The sequence below is a fragment of the Euwallacea fornicatus genome, chromosome 8 (genome assembly GCF_040115645.1).
Source record: "Euwallacea fornicatus isolate EFF26 chromosome 8, ASM4011564v1, whole genome shotgun sequence".
Taxonomy (NCBI): domain Eukaryota; kingdom Metazoa; phylum Arthropoda; class Insecta; order Coleoptera; family Curculionidae; genus Euwallacea; species Euwallacea fornicatus.
Genome location: NC_089548.1, coordinates 817,370 through 837,194, shown reverse-complemented (window position 1 = coordinate 837,194; position 19,825 = coordinate 817,370). Strand labels below are relative to the sequence as shown.

The 19,825-nt window shown below is 37.1% G+C and overlaps 2 protein-coding genes and 1 long non-coding RNA gene across 8 annotated transcripts in view; 1 reads left to right on the top strand and 2 right to left on the bottom strand.

Moving 5' to 3' along the window:
• Positions 1-296, bottom strand: part of Fas1 (fasciclin 1) — a 146,849-nt gene extending 146,553 nt beyond the window's left edge. The window contains exon 1 of one of the 4 annotated variants that reach the window (XM_066285164.1): positions 17-296. In XM_066285164.1, the coding sequence (XP_066141261.1) occupies positions 17-145 (129 nt within the window). In that variant the 5' untranslated portion in view covers positions 146-296. The remainder of the gene's footprint in view (positions 1-16) is intronic. The other 3 variants (XM_066285165.1, XM_066285163.1, XM_066285166.1) reach the window with 3 other exon arrangements.
• LOC136340853 (uncharacterized) overlaps positions 1-19,825 on the top strand; it is a 92,952-nt gene that overhangs the window by 4,026 nt on the left and 69,101 nt on the right. The gene's annotated exons all lie outside the window — the stretch shown is intronic.
• The window catches only part of tmod (tropomodulin), a 79,882-nt gene continuing 76,007 nt past the window's right edge, over positions 15,951-19,825 (bottom strand). For 2 of the 3 annotated variants that reach the window (XM_066285208.1, XM_066285207.1), the window contains one exon: positions 15,951-17,085. Coding sequence is in view for 1 of the 3 variants with exons in the window: in XM_066285207.1 (XP_066141304.1) it covers positions 17,024-17,085 (62 nt within the window). In the remaining 2 variants the exon portion in view is untranslated. The remainder of the gene's footprint in view (positions 17,086-19,825) is intronic. The other variant, XR_010732374.1, reaches the window with a different exon arrangement.

The following is a 19,825-nucleotide window of genomic DNA, read 5'->3' as shown; positions in this document are numbered from 1 at the left end:
TTTTAAATAACTCTACCTGAGTGATTTCGGGGTCGTTTTTCATTTTATCATACAGTGACTCATTGTCGCACCATCCCTCACCAAGGCACAGAACGAAACAAATCCAACCAAATGCGAAAAGGTCAATCCCGAAAACTTTCCTCATCGTCACCAATCACGGGCCCCGCTCTCGTATTTTATGTTCGGCGTTTAAGTCCGTCGAACTTTACGCGGGAGAACCGGTGCCGTACTGGCGCTGGGTTTCCCCACTGAATTTTCAAATCCGCATCTGATATCAAAGGGCGTGCGCCGCTGGTTATGACGCAACGGCCATCCGTATTGCCCTTTGCGTAATGCTTTAAAGTAGAAATAATAACTCTGATCACTTCGTGTGGTTGAGTTGTTCTGTAGCTACAACTCACCAATATTCTGCGGAAATGCTATAATTCCTTATTATACAATTTTAGGTTTTATGACCAGCTCGCGTCATGACTGGCGATGATAAATATGCCCTTGAATGTTATATTAATTTGACTTAAGTTAATTTACCGTCAAAATGTGTTTATTCTTCCGTCCCCCATTTGAATAAAATATCTTATAAATTTTATAGTAGTTTTGAAACAAAAATTGAGAACCTTTCAGACATTAATACTCTGTGTGTTCCTGTACCTCACCATTTTCAAACTGACGTAAATTATTTAAATCCTATGTACGACTTATTTCTTTTTGAAGATTGTGAAGGCGTTGTGGAATGCAGGTTTGCAAACTGCGTTGTCAAAGCTCCAGCATCTCAATTGAAATATTTTGGCACCATACGGGATTCATATCTTTCTATTAAACGAAAAAACGATACATTTCGAAAATTTTCGGAAAATTTCCTTAGGGAGGTACCTATTTTTTGTCACATTACAAACTTCCGACGCCGGTATCTCGGAAACACGCGGAGGTATTGCCTTAAAAAATATCTCAAATTAAACGTCTCGATGCGCCATGGTCGTGCACACACAAACTTGCAAATTCATTGCTGATTTCTGAGATACGGGGCTATATTACTACACATTTTACATTCAAAACAATTACATTGTTAAGTTAACAGAAATATGCTCAATTAATTTAATTGTACAATTTAATTTAAGAATAATTCAAACAGAATGAATAAGACTAATAGCAATATAGCTGCAAAGACAGTAATAAATCTGTGCATCAAGCAAGTTATATCTTCTTATTTTGATAGAACCTTTTTAAAAAAAACACAAACCACAAATTTTCAAAAAAACTTCTTTATAACCAACAATACCAACAACCAGAATAATAGTAATAATGATAATAATAATTCGTTTACTTAATTACCTACTTTTATATAAAAAAAATGCTTAGCTAAGGAAAAATACATTATTCGTTCAAGGTACGACAACACTTCGAGAAACCTTCCATAAGGTGTCTCTTTATTACGTTTACAAAATAATACTGACGCGTCTATCTGGCGCCGTTTGATCTGGTAAGTTCCTTTAGGTATCCCAGGATATAACTAGCACCTCTCCGAGTTTGAACCTCTTGTTCCTCCGAAAAGCTCTAATTGCTCTGTCGCTTCCAAGTGTGTTTCTAGGTTTGAGTTCACTTCAGCTATTGAAGAAATCACTCCAACCTTATCGCACAAACACCAGCAGTTTAAAATTAGGTCAAAATTTATTTGTGATAAATGTTTAAAAATTATTAACAATAATTAAACTAACTATTAACACAGAAAAAGAAATAAAAAAGACAGATTCAATTAGGCCATAATCAATCACCAATCACTTTTGGAATGATGTCATGAATTTAACATGAGTCATTTATATTAAAAACTACCTTTCCTCAGCGATTGGGAAGGGGAGTTTCAGATTGGTTCGTGCATTTTAGATATTCACATCCGCTGTATTTTCGTTAATTGTTTACTTCCATTTTGTTACTAATTTTTCCGAAATTCTAAATATCGTGATAGATTTCTCACCGAAATCTTAACAGGAATTTTTCGTCAGAGTCCTTAAAACAAGGTGAAACTAATTCTCGATTAGTTTTAGCTGGATTAGCTCCAGGAGTAGTTCCAAATAGTCTAAGGTCGATTTATTAGGTATCCCGACGTGTTTACCAGGTAGGTGCTTCAGCGAATCTTACACTATCCCACTGCCAAAACAAGAAATCGAGTGTTTTTTTTTAAGATTTTGCTCCTGAAGCAAAAAAAGCAGCTGAGGATAGTGTTCAATCTGATCCGTGGTGAAATGTGAGGTATTACCCGCAAAAAAATAATAGAAAGAACTACTAAACTGTCTCAAACGTACACCAGGTGTCTAGTCGAACCCTGGGCATAGGAGATTAACGCGGGAAATCATTTTTTATTACTTATATACACTTTTACATGAAAGTTATAGTACTCAAAACCGGTCATCTTCCGTTATATTTTGTATCTTCCAGATAGAGCCGTTTTGACTCAAAACGTATCTAAATTTCAAAAGTTTGAATGTCCCGCATACCCGTTGGAGACTACGATTGGTTAGAGTCGAGGTCAAAATTAAACAAAGTCACCATCAATAAAAACGTAAAAACCCCATGTCAAATTAATTTTCTCTTTTTTCATATTACTTTTTATTTAAATACAACAAAGAAAAGGTTAAAACAAATAAATTAAACAACTACCTGCATAATAAAGTTCAACCAAGCAAGTGAACAAAACAATAAATTTTAACATTATTTGCAAAAACATCTACAGCAATTTCATGTCTAGTAAATAGAGATAAAAGATTTAGATATCTTTGGGTTATCATCATAGGTTAATAAAAAACTTGTTTTTTTTTGCTATGGAGACAAAAAGCAGATCACATGATAAAAGATCCTCAGGTTTTCCATTGGTTTTTCACCGAATTAACTCGTAAATAAGTTTAAAATGTATCAGAAATTAGGAAAAAAAAAGAAAATTTATTCGACATGTAGTTTTCACGCATATGTTGTTGGCTACTTTGCGCTTGTTTGATTCTAAACTTGACTTTGACCAATCGTGCCTTCGAACGGTTACGCAGAGCATTAAAATTTATGATATATGAAGGCGCCTTGCGCCAAAACGGTTCTATTTGTAAGATTGAAAACACTGAGGAATGTGACCGTAGTATGTGTATGGGTAGTGAGTAGTATGATCACCATGTAAAAGTTTTTCATTTCGATAATCCTTGCAGAAGCAAAAAAGTAAAAACCGATTTTCCATGTCAATCTTCTGTGTCCCGAGTCGCCTGGACACCCTGTGGTGAAAGGCTGATCATGTTACGTCACCAAAATGTAATAAAATTGTGTGAACAGGGACGGACTGAACAATGCGGTTAGCCACCGGCGTCGTATACTTTTTTCCTGGCAGAAAACTAATGTCGCACCGCCGTTACCGCATTTTAAAAATTTAATGTTGAACACAGTGTTCCAACTGAGCGTCATCGGTCGTTAAATAGTTAAATATGAGAGTCGTAGAACAGACTGTGCTTATGCATACGTTATGTGCATATCCCCCTTCTCCAAAACCCATCCCTTACTTATTAAGCATTTAGCACAATTTCATTCATTATTCGCGATTTTTGTGATTTTATGTTTTACATTTGCATTATTAGCACTAATTATTAACCTGCAAATGTAACCAGCAGCAAAAACTCTTGACCTATGGTGGTAATAGGTTGTTGAATCTTAAAAGTGGGTATACCGTTTAAAAATATATTAAATGGCGCGACCATGATGAAATCCCTAAAGAGGTAACTGGGAAATTCATTTCGTGATATACCATTGAGTAAAACCCAGAAATATGGAGTGTCAGATTTTCCCGTTATTTGGATGGCTACGTTGGGTTCGAAAAGTCACATTAACCAACATAACTTATCCTATCTTATAGGAACTTTAATGTGGATTTTAAAAGTCTAATCGTATTTGTGTTTTGAGTGGTAGCAAATGGAGAAATAGCGGGTTTAAATAAAAAAGTTTTATCCTATCCTAAAATACGTGTATCTCGAAGAAGAGTCAGACTACGGCTCTCGTTCTGGCTGCATTTAATGACATTTTAAATGGTCTATCCACCCTCAAATTATGACCCTTCCTTCCGTAGATACCTATCTGTAACAATCTTATTCGTACACATGGATTTATTAAAGAAAATACTTGACTTTTGCTGTCAAAAAAATCATTTATTTTACTGTTTTTTTATTATCAACAAAAGATGTATTTTAAATATACGTACTTATGTACACAGATTTCAAAGAATTAAAAACAAAACTAATCAATAAATTTAACAAAAATACCTCATTTTCATACAGCATTTTTGTTGTACACTTGTGAATAGTGCCTATTCTACTTTATCGTAAACTACTCTTTATACCGTACAGATGAGTAATATTTTATTACACACTGTCGATTCATTTACTGTTTTCATCAGTTTCATACAAAATGCCCAAACGAAAGCAACTAAGTTGTGATTTAAACAAATCTATTGTTAATATGACACTGAAAGGCTATAGCTTAAGGAAGATAGGTCAATTAACTAATAAACCGCGTTCTACGATCCAGTATCTTATAAATAAATTTAAAAACAAAAGCACGATTTCCAATTTTCCAAAAGAGCTAAGAAAAAGAAATTAGATGAAAGAGATGAACGTGTGATAGTAAATTAATTAAAAAAAACCCTAAGTTAGGTGCGTCACAGATTCACCCAATGATCGAAAATGAAATGGGAAAACACATTTCTGACCAAACGATCCGCCTTGTATTATGGAAATATGGTTATCATGGTAGAAGTCCACGGAAAAACCCGTTTACTAGCAATCAAAATCAGCGTAAGAGACATATTTGAGAAGGAACATATGAATAAAAATCAAGAGTTTTGGGATATCATAATTCGGTCGGATAAAATAAAAATGAATCTTCTCCAGTCTGATAACATCCATAGAGGGTGGAGAAAAGTGAATGAAGATAATAATCCTCCTAATACACTTCAGCCTGTAAAACATGGAGGTGGGTCCTTAATGATTTTGGGTTGCATGTCTTCAAATGGAGTTGGAAATGTCCATTTTATAGTTGATATTATGGATAAAGAAGGTCTAAAAAAGAACGTAAAACAAACTATGCATAAATTAAGTATGCCACATGTTTATAAACTTCAACAGGACAACGATCCTAAGCACGCGGCTTTAATCGACAAAAAATAACTAATTTGAAGTGTTAGAAAATTGTTAACAACCTCTCCACAATCAGCAGACTTAAATCCAATTGAACGATTGGAAGCGATTTTGAAAACACATATAAGAAGAGATCAAATTTTATCAAAACGAAAATTATAAAACATTGAATCGCAAGAATGGAAAAAAATCAGTCCTGAAATATGCTAAAAATTAGTTTATTCTATGAATAGAAGATGTCAAGCGGTCATCACAGCAAAAGCCTTCTCGACAAAGTATTTTAAAAATCGAGTATTTTCTTTAACAAATCCATGTGCACGAACAAGATTGTCTGATCTGTATATGCTTTGTATGAAAAATCCAGTAACCCTGAAATATCTCGAAAAATATGCAATGTATTAAAAAATACCTTATATAAATATTGAAGGAGTTTAAACATTCTACTATTCTGCGGTATTCAGAAATATACAAGGGTGTGTCACAAAATAGCAGTGAATAGAATTTATGTTTTTTCTTATAGGCTGGCAAACTTATAACATTTTTTGATTCACCCCCGTATCTGAACGAATTTCATTTAACGTATCCTATGGCTAACTCTAGCGGATCAGCAGCTATTGTAGAACTAATGACAAAAAAAGCAAAAAAATTATGTCTATGTATTATGATTATGTATTTATGTCAATTAACTTATTTTTATTGAAGAAAGTGTTCAAAATGTGTCCTTGAACAGCTAGACAATGAACTAGATTTTAATATAATTTCTCAATAACATATTCCAGTATTTCAAGAGCAATAAGCCAACGGCATTCGTGAATAATTCTTCTCAACCTCTGTAAATCTGCAACTTCCGATGCACACACCTTAATTTTTAAATGGCCCTATAAAAAATAGTTTAGGGGCGTCAAGTCCGGTAACCTAGGGGGCCATTCTATTTCCCATCCACGTCCTATCCAAACTGCATAATAAGCAAGTTGATTATTAGATGGATCGGAGGAAAAAAAATACAGGCCATATCACTTTTATTAATGACACGTAGCATGGCCTGCCATATTATCAAATTTGTCATATTTTGAGCACTTAATTCTATAACATTAAGTTCGTTTCGCTGTCTGCATACCTGCAACCGTTGCTGAACCTCTAGAGTTTGCCATAGGACATGCTACGTGAAATGTGTTCAAAATGCGAGGTTGAACGAGAAAATTCAATTCGCTGCTACGTTGTGACGCACCTCGTATATTTCTGAACTCCTTTAATTTTTATATATTTTTTATTTTTTAATAAATTCTGTTTTTTTTTTTTATATTTTAGAGTTGCCGGACTTTCCGTATACAATGTATAATTATTCCTTACGATCTGTTAAATGCTGCACGATGCCTCATTTCCTTCCTGATAATTAACCCATCAAGATTATTCCCTAAATTACCCCTCATTGAGCTAAGTCGTCTCCTGCACGACACCACTACACCCTCGATTTATTAAATCCGAAATGTGACATATTCGTTTAAGAAAGGGTTTCGTGATAATATAATGCTCTCACGCCCGAAGTGACAGAAGTTCGAAACTATGTTTTCTCAATCATTACAACTTGTGCAGACTTATGAACTGGGACTGTCACTTAAGTTGAAGATAAACAAACGATCAATATTTGTAATGGAGTTTCAGGCGCCAGCACGGCCTGACGGAGCCCCGAAGAAAGACAACAAATTGGCAACTAGGACGGAATAAGGGGAGAAGTCGGATTTGGGGAATTTAAAGTGCCATATCTAGGTTGTTGAACTTTTAGGCTCAAACGATTTGCTTGTGTATTATGCTTTCTTGTTGATAATGAATTTCTGAGGAAATAAGCTGCGAAGGTGCCTTACCGGGAAAGTCAGTAAATGAAAGGACGAAATTTGGAGGTTCGTAAGACATGATGGCCAATTTCATTAATTGCCACTAAATTCGAAAATATTCTCGCAGCAATTATTTAGTCGAGGAAACTGGCAGCATTAAACGCAGCAAGGCCCCGTTTTAAAGTACTTTAAATTTACTCTTCAACCAGTCTCAATTTATAACGTAAGTTGGTTGCTCTTGACTGATTTCAGGTGCTAAATGAAGACCACAATCATCGCTGCAGGAAACTTTATTCAACGTGATTGTATAGAGAAATTAATCGCGGCAAGAATTCTACTCTTCATTATCTGACTCTATTTCTAGGGATCATTCTCTTTATTTTATGTAACTCTACACGTAATTGTCTGGCACGAGTCGAGTGAACTGCATGTTCTCCAGATTTATCACCGCGTGACTGGGCACAAAGTGACAATAACGAAACCTTCCCGTCTCATATTCGTACAGCACTGCCTCGCCCTGCTAAGCAAACTCAACGTTCAGGTGTAAAACATGCTTCGTACAACCCCCATAACGAGTTGGACATAAACATCAAACGACCCCTCTCTAAAGTATTAGCAGTTGATTTTTATCATTTCATATGAGGGTAATCCACGGTTTCCAGTTCTTCATGAGAGCCGCATCTAAATCCCTCAAACTCGCCGTATATCTTGATCGATAGGGGTGAAAAGGCCACAACTTTCGCTTTTTCTTTTTATTTCGCACGAGTTTTAGGATACAATATGTGGGTACTTTGGCACGCAACCTATTATATTGGTTTTCCAACTTCCAAGAAACTCCCGGTTATTAAGGGGAGTTTTATGGCAAAACCGAACAAAATGTCCTTTTGCAGGAAAGTGTTGAATGCAACGTTGTTTATTGGTGTGCTTGGTCAACGCTAGCGTACTAACCAGTTTTTCTGTAACAAGGATATATGAATTACGTCCCTAATTTATTATTGAACGTCCGACCAAGATCCAGGATATATTCTATAGATATCGGATACTACATCTGCGCATATCCATACAATAGCATATTTTGAAGTTATTTTTGCATATTTTAAGCATATGAAGTAGGAATCACACTTTATGCTTATGCCTAAGTAATCCTATTTCTCGGAAACCCCCAATGAGATGTTCGTGAATCTGCGCATTCGTAGGTTTTACGAGAAAATATTAATGGCAAAAACCGTGTCTGAACTCAATTCAGACTTTTAGGAAAATTCCTAAGTTCTTTAACAACAATGGCTGAAAGGCGTATCATAAAATCGGGTAGAGTTCTCGACTTGATTCAAGGATCCAGACTGTATGGTTTGTTGCCCACACTTAGGGAACCCAGAATCTTCCCAAATACTCGACTCCAATGGATTATAAGTGAAAGCCAACATCTGGTTGTTGCAACCAATTAAAATAAATGATCAGATGATAGCAACCAGGGGTCTACAAGGGTAAAGACCATTAAACCATAAAACTTAGGTTATCTTGGCGTTACACCCGAAATTAGGACAGGGAATTCCAAGCCCCGACTGAGGGTGGAAGGGAAAAACTAAATTTTTGGGAAGAAAAAAGAGAGACGAGCAGTTCACCAAGACCAACCAAATAGAGCAGTTCACAAGATAACCCACTCAAAAACTTGCATACATTCAAATTCACCGCAACTTGTGAAAATAAAAATTTGGTGCTGCAACCCCCAGAAGTGAGGTACTCACAAAACGGTGATCATCCTTGCACCGATTACAGAACTAAATTAGTTTAAGACTTCAGTTGTAAATAAATCGATTAAAGGTTACTTCTCAAGTCAGTTAATTTCAGTTCTTATCGGAATGACAAAAACAGAAAGTGGTCCTTCGAATACTTTAGAACCCCAGGAACCAGCCGCGGAAGCAGAACCCACTAATTGGCATTAATATTCCATAATTTACATAATTTATTGTGACAAACCATATTTTGATATTTTTACAGTCCACGGCAGTAGAGGGAGTTTTTGAAATTTCGGCCAGTTTCAAAATTCCTCATAAATTTTTTGTTTAGGTTTATAAAATAGACATTTTTTTTGAAATCATAGCTGAGCACTATTTTTATTTAAAATAAAAAATTACGTCGGTTTTTGACAAAACGTTACCTTGTAGCAAAAAACTAAACACGCTACTGAAATCACATCGAAAAAGTGCCTTGAGAATCACTTTGTCTTACTTCAATTTTGTCCTAAACAAAAGAGTTAAGAGCAATTTAAAATGACCGAATTTTCAAAAGCGCCCCCTAGCGACTGGACTCTAAAGATGTCGAAATACGATTTTCGCTATTAATTTTCTTTCAAAAATTGAGCTCTTGACACGTATGCGAGGTTTTTTTTTATTTAACCAAGCAAACGGGATTTTCCTGTCAACTCTCCAAATCCGAGCACCCTGTATGAGGTGGCCCATTTAAAACTATAAACCTAAAATATCTCGAACGGATTTTTTTTTCTTCAGAAAACCTCGAAACAGGTTAATTTTACATTTATAAGGGGGGCAGTTTTAAATCACGAATTCGTAGGTGCAGGGTCATCCCCCTAAACGTGGTGGCATCCCTTTAAGAATTTTAAATGACACGGGATATCAAGTGGCACATCAAATCAAAGAGATTTCAATTTTTTTTACAAGTTTGCTGACATTTTTTCGCCACGTCTTTAAATATTGTAAAAAATCTGTTTTAAAACTCGATGAAATACATCCAAAAAAATATATGTAGGATCACGAAACCGGGCCATAATTCAATTGACCATCGACAGTTCCTAGATTTCTGTATTCGTCCTTTCCGTTCGCAATGCCGCGTCCCATACTTAAACCATTATGATAAGGCAATTATAGTGATCATCCTTGGGCATCTGGTGCCCAGATGTGACCAAGCGGGGTGAGAACCCAAGTAGCAGTAAGTTTAGTTAGTAAAAGAAGAGGCTGACCCAGGCAGTCCCAAAAAACCGACGAGCTGAGATAAGACAGGGCTCGGTCCGCTCGCTCTTCTTTCTTTGGTTCCTTTTTTTTTTCGTTAATAAACGCACACTTATAGCTTTATTTCTTGAACTGTGATTTCTTTAGTAGGTATAACCACCATCCCATATCTACTCTAGTATTGGAGTTTGATATCCCATTAAATCCCGATACTACATTTGGGGGCTCGTCCGGGATCACAGTAATCAGGAAGGTTATAAGTGGGTGTGAAGTCGCGTCGGTAGTGCGTGTAAAAGTTGCAACAAAGTGCCAAAGTTAGTGAGCCATGGAGGAGATAATCGACCAGGTTGCAAAAGGTGTCGCCGCAGTGGAGCTAGAGGACGCTCAACTTTCGAGAATGAAAGTTTCAAAGCTCAAAGAGGAGCTAAGGCAGCGAAATCTCAGGGTGACAGGTCGCAAATCTGAATTGTTGGCGAGACTAAGAGCGGCACTCCTACTTGAGCGAGACCACGCTGCCGGCAACGAGGAGGAGGATGAAGACTTTGAGGACAATGAAGAGGAAGAAGATGAAGATAGTGAAGCTGCCAATGCCAGGGGACTCAGAAGGGCAAGGAGTAGTCACGAGGAGGTATGTACCCGGTATCCTATGAGTGGTTAGCCGAGGTAGTAATGACGACGAAGACGATAGTGATGACATGTACGACGAACGTGCCCATCACACCCCAATGACACGAGGACAGAAAGTGTCACAAAGGGTATTATTAACCTTCAAAGACGTTGAAGGATCTCTGGAGAAGTTCACCGGTGATGGCCACTCGAATGTCCAACGTTGGTTGGACGATTTCGAGGAGATGGCTTCGCTGTGTGGGTGGAACGAAGTCCAGAAAATTGCGTATGCCAAGCGATTGCTGGAGGAATCCGCTAAGTTGTTTATCACCTATGAAAGATGTGCAAAAACTTGGTTGAAGTTGAGAAAAGCGCTGAAAGATGAGTTTGAGGAAGCTGTGGACAGTTTGCAAGTGCATCGAGATCTGAGCACGAGGAAAAAGAAACCCGAAGAAACGCTCCAACAATATGCATATAGAATGCTACAGATTGCCGCGCCAGCAAATATTGAGACGCGTGCAGTCATTCAGTACATAATTGAGGGCATTCAAGATGATCCGGTAAGCAAAGCTGTACTGTACGGCGCAAAGGACATCAAACAGTTAAAAGAAAGATTCGGCCAGTACGAAAAAACGAAGCAGGAGATGGCGAAGTGTAAAACGCAACGGCCCGCGAAAAAATTTGATAGGACAGGACGTGTGGATAGCCAAAACAACATGAAGTCCAAAGCTCCAGGAAACACCGTAAAGAAGCGCTGTTTCAACTGCGGTGCAGAGGATCATGTGAGTGCATGGTGTCCCGTGAAAGAAAAGGGGAAAAAATGTTTTAAGTGCGGTGCGTTCGGGCAAATCGCCGCGGAGTGTACGGGAAAAGCTAGAGATGTATATGTAGTGTCGCGGCCGAGAAAAGAGAAGTACCAAAAGGCAGTGACAATTAGGGACAGTAAGGTTCTAGCTTTAGTGGACACTGGTAGTGATTTAACTCTAATGAGCGAAAGTGAGTATGAAAGATTGGGGTCACCTTTGTTAGTAAATAGGCGTGTATGTTTTGAAGGTTTAGGCTCTGAGGTTAATGAAACGATAGGTTCCTTTACCACTAGCATGACGGTGGAACATGATGACTTCGCCGTGGAATTCCATGTCGTACCAAACACCATCCTTAAGCAATCGATTATTCTGGGGACAGACTTTTTAGATCGCGTTGAACTCCGCGTCCGACGGGGAAAAGTAACCTTTTTTAAGTTAGACGATGATGACAGCGTTGATGTCGCTGAGTCTAGGCGGCCGCACATATTTAAGATCAATACGATTGACGAAGCAAAAGAAATTGAGCTATCGCATATTAAAGAGGAGGGCTATAAGGAGGAAATTAGGGAAATTATCGAAAATTATAAGCCAGAAGCAACACAAGACGTTGGTCCACGGGCTAAAATAATTTTAAAATCCGATAAACCAGTAATATCAAGACCGCGTAGGTTGGCTCCTTCAGAGCGAAAGGAGGTAGCTGATCTCATGAAATTGTGGATGGAAGAAGGGGTTATTCGACCATCTAATTCAGAATATGCAAGTCCGATTGTTATAGTTAGGAAGAAGGATGGCACCATTCGTGTGTGTGTAGACTATCGGAAACTAAATCGGCTGATTTTAAGACCCCTGTCTCCTCTACCGTTAATTGAAGATCAAATAGACGCCTTAGCCGAAGGGGTATATTTTACCGTCCTTGACCTAAGAAATGGATTTTTCCATGTACGGGTCGACGAGGATAGTCAAAAATATACAGCCTTTGTAACGCCTGATGGTCAGTTTGAGTTTCTGAAACTGCCATTCGGGTTGAGCATTTCCCCTTCGGTGTTTCAGAGCTACATAAATGCTGTTTTTAGGGAGCTGGTAAAGGTGGGAATTTTGGTTTTGTATATGGACGATTTGATTATAATAGCCAAATCTATGAGAGAAGCTCTTAAGAATTTTAAAACAGTAGTCAAGGTCGCTGCTCAGCACGGGCTGAGAATAAAATGGGAAAAATGCCAATTTTTGACGGATACTGTTGATTTTTTGGGGCATGTTGTATCTAGGGGTACAGTAAGACCGTCGGAAGTTAAAACGTTGGCTGTCCAAAAGTTCCCGGTGCCCAAAAATGTTAAGGGTGTACAAAGTTTTTTGGGCCTCACCGATTATTTTCGGAAATTTATTCCAGGGTATTCCCTTATAGCCCGACCTTTGACTGATTTGACGAGAAAGGACTGTCAATTTAACTTTGGCGCGAGAGAAGTAGAAGCTTTTGGGAAATTGAAGGCATCGTTAACAAATGGACCTGTTTTAAAAATATATCGGGTAGGGGCAGAGACGGAATTACACACAGATGCGTCGTGCTTGGGATACGGTATGATTCTCATGCAAAGGGATTATGATGATGGCAAATTCCACCCGGTGTATTATGCTAGTGGTAAGACGACCGAAGCAGAGTCTAAGTACTGTAGTTATGAGTTAGAGGTGTTGGCCATTGTAAAAGCCTTAGAAAAATTTAGGGTCTACTTATTGAATATACCGTTTAAGATTGTAACCGATTGCCAAGCATTCGCCGCCACTATGAAAAAAGAGAAATTGTGTTTGAGGGTGGCGAGGTGGGTGTTATTGTTACAAGATTATAATTACGAAGTAGTTCATAGACCAGGCAAGAACATGTCGCATGTAGACGCGCTTAGTAGAAACCCTTTACCTATAAGTTTGTACATTTCTGAAAATGACGACGGTTTGATTGCGCGATTGAGAAGTGCGCAGGACAGAGATGAAGATTTAAAACGAATTATCAACGCCACAACGCGCAATGAAGCCGACGGCTTTTTGTTAAAAAATAAGCTATTGTATAAGAACGTGGATGGGGAAAGTTTGGTAGTAGTTCCTAAGAGTATGGAGACGCAGGTAATTAGGAGGGCTCATGATCGGGGACATTTTGGGATAACCAAAACTGAAGCGGTAGTCAAAAGAGACTTCTGGTTTAAGGGGATGCGTCCAAAAGTGGAACAAGTAGTCGCATGCTGCCTTGATTGTATCCTGGCTGAAAGGAAGCATGGTAAGCTAGAGGGATTCCTGCACCCCGTTTGCAAAGGCGACGTTCCACTCGACACGTACCACATAGACCACGTGGGACCAATGACTAGCGCGCAGAAAAAATACAAACACATATTAGTAATCATAGACGCTTTTAGCAAATTTGTGTGGTTGTATCCGACTAAATCGACAGGTACCGCGGAGGTACTGCATCGACTGCGAGGCCAATCCAGTGTTTTCGGAAATCCTAGAAGGATTATTTCTGATCGAGGAACAGCCTTCACGTCTAATGACTTCCAGGATTACTGCAAAAGCGAAAAAATCGAACACTCCCTAATAGCGACGGGGATTCCACGAGGAAATGGGCAAGTCGAAAGGGTAAATCGCACTCTTATTCCGCTATTAACCAAGATGGCCGCGCCAACGCCGGACACATGGTACAAACACGTAGACAATGTGCAAAGATACCTGAACGCGACGCCAAATCGCAGTACGGGCAAATCACCGTGTCAATTGTTGTTTGGAGTTGCCATGAGGTTGAAAGAGGATGTGAACCTAAAGGAATTATTAGAGGAAGAGTGGATTACCCAGGTCGAAGAGGACCGCGAGGAATTAAGACAGACGGCAAGGAACCGCATAAAGAAAGTCCAATGGTGTTCAATCAGAGGATCTTGGGGGACCCTTCAATGAAACCTCTTTTACCAATTCAGTGTTAGTGAAAATGTTGATCCAAAAAGTTACGTACAGGGACTGCATAGCGTGGCGCAGTGCCACGCTATGCAGTTCTGTTCTTGAAGAAGCATTTCTGTTGTCGTCCAAGCTATTGAAAAACTACATTATTCTCTGGGATCTAATCGTCGTTTTCAAGGATATCCACAATGTGTAGATAGATGCAGCCTTGAAGCAGATTCAGGTAAGATTCACTCGGAAGGTTAACAGGCAGAAAAAACGGTTCAGCAATACGATTTCCCAACGGCCCAGTCCATATATTAAATTTTTCTGGATACTGTGAATTCTGTTCTCTCATAATTTTAAGATTCACATCACTCCAATATCTGCAATTATGTCTGTTAACGAAGCCATTCAGAAAGAATGTGTATTCATCAGAAAAGCATGTAAATATAAAAAAAATTGCGATTGATCAAAATGCTTTCGTTCATTGCCTCACAAAATTGCAGAGGGCGATTTGGATCATCTTCATTGTACTCATGAATAAGATGCATCTTATAAGAATGGAAATTGTGCTTTTTCAAAATCCTCTGAACATTACTACGTGGGACACCTGATGTTTCTAATTCTCGGATGCTTGAAATAAATTTTTCTTGATTTACATGATCCAATTCAATATGTTCCAAAATTACAATCTGTGCAGGCTCGTTCGTAACGTTATGTCACCTTTCATGTTTTTTGTTAGCAACGGATTCAGTCTCCATGAATTAAGATATTAAATTCGTCATGTAGAGGGGGCTCAAATTCTTACCGGAATGTCTTCCATTATAAATTCTTGCAGTTTTTTGGGCTAATTCATTGTTTTTGAAATAGATGGTGATACCTACCTTTAATTCTGTTTGTAGCGGTGCAAACCATGATGCTTTGAATCGTCGGATGAATCTTCAAATTTCGTAATACATTTATGATCAGTGTAAAATCATAACAAAACTATCCATCGAATGCTAATAAAATCCGTTACTTTCCTTTAAGAAGGCAATGATAAACATAATTTTTTGTAGTATTGGTTAATTTACTATTATTAATTTTAGGTTTTTTTTCGATTTATTTCACCAATATTTTAAAACGGTTTTTTACAATATTTAAAGACGTAGCAAAAAAATTTCAGCATAATTCTATGAAGAATTGAAATACCTTTGATATGATGTGAAATTTGACCCCCTGTACCATTTATGATTCTTGCTTGGGTTACTACCTCGTTTAGGGCGATGACTCTACGCTTACGAATTTCTGATCTAAAAATGTTTCCCTTAGAAGTAAAATTCACGTGTCTCGGGGGTTTTCCGAAGAAACAAATTCCACTCAATATATTTCAAGTGGACTGTTTTACATGGACTACCTTATATGCCATGGTTATATACGGATATCCCTAAACAAATGATACTTATTAAGATTTATTAAATGGACAAGTTGAGTGGCTAACTGAGTAACCTATCACTTTCCTGACGCCTCCGCTGGCAGCAGTAAATTTATTTAGTTATAAATGACGGAATCGTGAATTATAGATCTTTTCGGGTTCTATCGGCGTTCATCGGACCAGGTCAAAGTTCCGAGACCAACTAAACTTTCTGTGATAAATTCTTGTTCGGTGCTATAGTCGCAAAAAAAACACTATTGAAGTTACAATATTTTTTATTTTTTGCTGTGTCTCTATAGGGCCTTACAGTTAAAAATTACCAATACATGCGTATAATATGTTCTGATTAATATGAAATTATACTTAAATCATAATTAATATTCGTATTTAAACGAATGCATATTGCGAAATAAAATTACTACAATGAACGAATAATATTACCATGATATTTACAATAGTTTAAATTGATATCTGCTGTTAATATTGATCATTATTAAACTCACAACTGTTTTTTTTATGAATACTCACCTGCTGTCCTTAACTATTAGTATTAGTTAACTATAATGAATTTTTGTAAGGTTAAAATTTCCTTTTGATAATCGTTAATCTGCCCTCACCAAAAATAATTGCGAGTTATCAATTGACTAGTAAAGAAAATCAAGTTAATGACTGAAAATTCTTGTATTTGGGACCTCTTTTACATGAGGCATTTTGTGATGAATTAAAAAATTAAAGCAGGTATGATAATATGCTATTATATGTCAAAAGCAGTTTTTTGAAATAATTCTGAATTGTTTGCATAGTAGGTAAGCTTTATCATTTTGCTTGTCAAACATCTATTACTCACAGGCTATCACAATACTAGAATTATTGAACGAGTTTTTTTTTTCGCACCCAGAAGAACATTCTGGGTACACTCATATTTCCAAAATCACTTACATCTACCAAAATACAGAAAACAAGGTGAAACATATTGCACTTAAAACTCGTTTTTATAGAAGATGGCCATTAATATTTTCGAAATTTATTATGCAGCGTTGTCGCGTACAAGTAGCGCGTGAGAAACCCAAACTAGCTTAAAGAAATCTCTGCATTACAATAAAAGTCGAAAACAAGGAAATAACCAAATTCTACCAAAGAACTGGAGGACAAAAAATATACAGCTTTCGATGACAAAACCCTAGTAATAAGTTGCTATATCTAAAAATAAACATACAATCTAATTATTATATGTAGTCTTTAGCTTACGACTTAGCACGTGAAAAGAAGACGCCTGCGTGACTCGATTGACTGACAACACTGATGAAGCCACCCGGACAAAACGGTGCTTTTAAGCGCGAATGTAGCCCACTAGATAGTTGGGCGGCAGTTTGGTTGTACGAACAATGCGAACTGAAATGAAGTTAAATAAAATTAAATGACATTTTAACACATTTTGATGAGTGCAAGAACATAGAGCGGTGCGCAGAATATTAAAAAAAAACAACAGCGCTGAATCAACTTAGTGCAGCAGATAGATATTATGATAAATGAGATGGAAAAGAAGTCGTCTTCAGTTCAACTAAACAAAATAGAACATAATTCGCTGTCGTTAAAATGTAAATTCTTTCTAATTAAAGTGACAATATAATTATGATAGTTTCTGTAAATTTTTTTTTTCAATATTGGATCAACGAACAGTTTTTGAATTAGTAAAAGTTCATATTTTTCACTAAATCATCTGAATCCGCAAACAAATTCAATATAATATTAAAACAATTGCCACGTTGTCAAACTGACAATAACTTCACTTTCTGAAAAAAACACACTTTACGTATTATAAATGTTGATTTCAAATGCATAAGATTGTTTAAGCACAGTTATATAACGGTCGGGTAAGTTAAACCCGAACTGCCATTTAAACCATCTTATAAAAGTGGTCAACCATAATAGCATTGCTGTAAACTTGTGTACACTATGCCGGGGAATTCGAAATAACTGGGACAAGCAAATATCTTAAAATCGAGAAGATCTACGGAAAAAAAATGTTCGAATAAAGTCCTTTTTTATTTTCTGTGGATCAATTTTTATGGTATAAAATTTTGTCAAGGTCACCTTCATGTGTCATTTGAAGTACACTTCGTTTTTGTAAATGGAACACCCAATTTTTTTTTTTTTAATTCGAATTCTTTCTTGACAGTAAAAATGTTTTTGCTTTAAACACGTTTTCTTGCAATAATACTAAATACAAAATGAACGCTTTACTAAACTGTATTAAGATAGTTAAGCAACAAATTATACTTTATTATAAAAAAAAATATTCTAATAAATGCTCGAAATTCTGCCCTTGCTATTCAAGGAACTTGACAAATACGTGTTGACCGATTGTGTGGTATTTTCTGGAATTTGATGTGTGATGTTTCGACAAACGGTTCTGACCCAAATTTTCACGTCTTCGGCAGCAGTTGGCACCCGATCATCAACGATAAAAAAATTTTGTCAAAGTCAAATCTGGCGATCGGGCTGGCCAGTTCGCCACACCACCACGCCTAATTCACCTTTGTACAAAATGTTCATTCAAAACTTTTGTGACATCTCTGGCATAACGAGCAGGGCAGCAATCACGATGAAACCACATTGTCAACCCCCACTCTAAATGAATTTCTTCAAGGTGTAGCAATTCTTCGTTGACACTTCCATCAATGGAATATGGCCTAATTAGATGCCTACCTAAAAGGCCACACCAAACTTTTAAAGTCCACGGTCACTCTTTCCATTTTACGCAACCAATGCGGATTCTCAATCGATCGATAATGCATGTTGTGATTCACTTGATCGGGGTTTGTGAAGCTTGACTCATCCAAAAATAGTTCATTTGAAAAAAAATGTGCATTTTCGTAGAGTCCATTTTTGGTTTGTACAGTTGTAGTCAAAAGGATGGAATAATTTTTGAAACATTTTCTTGGTGATAATTTTTATTTTCGTTTTTAAAATTTGTTGATAACACAAAGGTATATTTCTAAATTCACCGTATAATATTTGGCTTAGGAATGTTGTTTTAAAAAAAAATTGTTAGGAACAATTTTTTTGTAGGGCAAAAGTATGGAACACTATGTAGTGTTGTTTATGACGGCATTGACAGTTATTCAGTCCGATTTTGTGGTGCATTTTATACGAAATATGCCAAAAAAAAAGTATTTTTTGAGAGTTTTTCGAAATTCAGTAGCCCAAATGGCACGTGATGGTTCCAATCAAAAAGACATTGCAAAGACGTTAAAAATCAGCCAAGGGGTCGTTTCCAAAATTTAAAGAAAATTTAGCACTTGACGTGATGTAAAACATGGTCAAAAACCTGAACATCCAAAAAAAAAACAAATGCCACCACCGATCGATAGATCAAAAAAATATCATCGACAGATCCTTGCAAGTCGTACAGAATTATAAAGCAAGAAATCACTAACAATAGTGACATCAATGTAAGCGATCGGACTGTACGTCATTGGTTGAGCGAAATGGGATTAGTAGAAAAATTTGCATCAAAGAAGCCCTTAATTTCTACGGACAGAAGAGCCAGAACTAAATTAGCTCAGAAACGTTTGTTTTGGTCGCCTTCAGAGTGAAGTGCTGTTCTTTTCAGTGATGAAACTAAAGTTAACATTTTTAATTTTGATGGGAAAAGTTATGTCCACCGATCTGTGAGGACTAGGTTTTAGCTCAGCTATCAAAAACTAATAATGAAATATGGTGGTGGCAGCATAATGGTATGGGGATGTTTTTCTCGATTCGGCGTTGGATCACTGGTCAAAATTGAAAGAATTATGGATCGGTTTCATTACAAAGTCATCCTTGAGATCTATTTACTTATGAAAATATGCTTTTACTTTGGCATATTTAGCAATAGAACGACCCCAAACATTCGTCCTGATTAGTAAAAAATTGGCTGAATGACAATAATATCCCCGTATTAGAGTGGCCGTCTCAGTCGCCGGATCGAGATCTGATTGAGCATCTCTGGAAAACTTAAAACGCAAAGTTCGAAACAGGAATGTGTCCAGTCGGGATGAGTTGCGGAAAGTTCTACAGGAAGAATGGGTGAAGATTCCTATTTCCATTTGTGAAAATTTAATCGATTCTAAGCACTGTCGATGCCAGG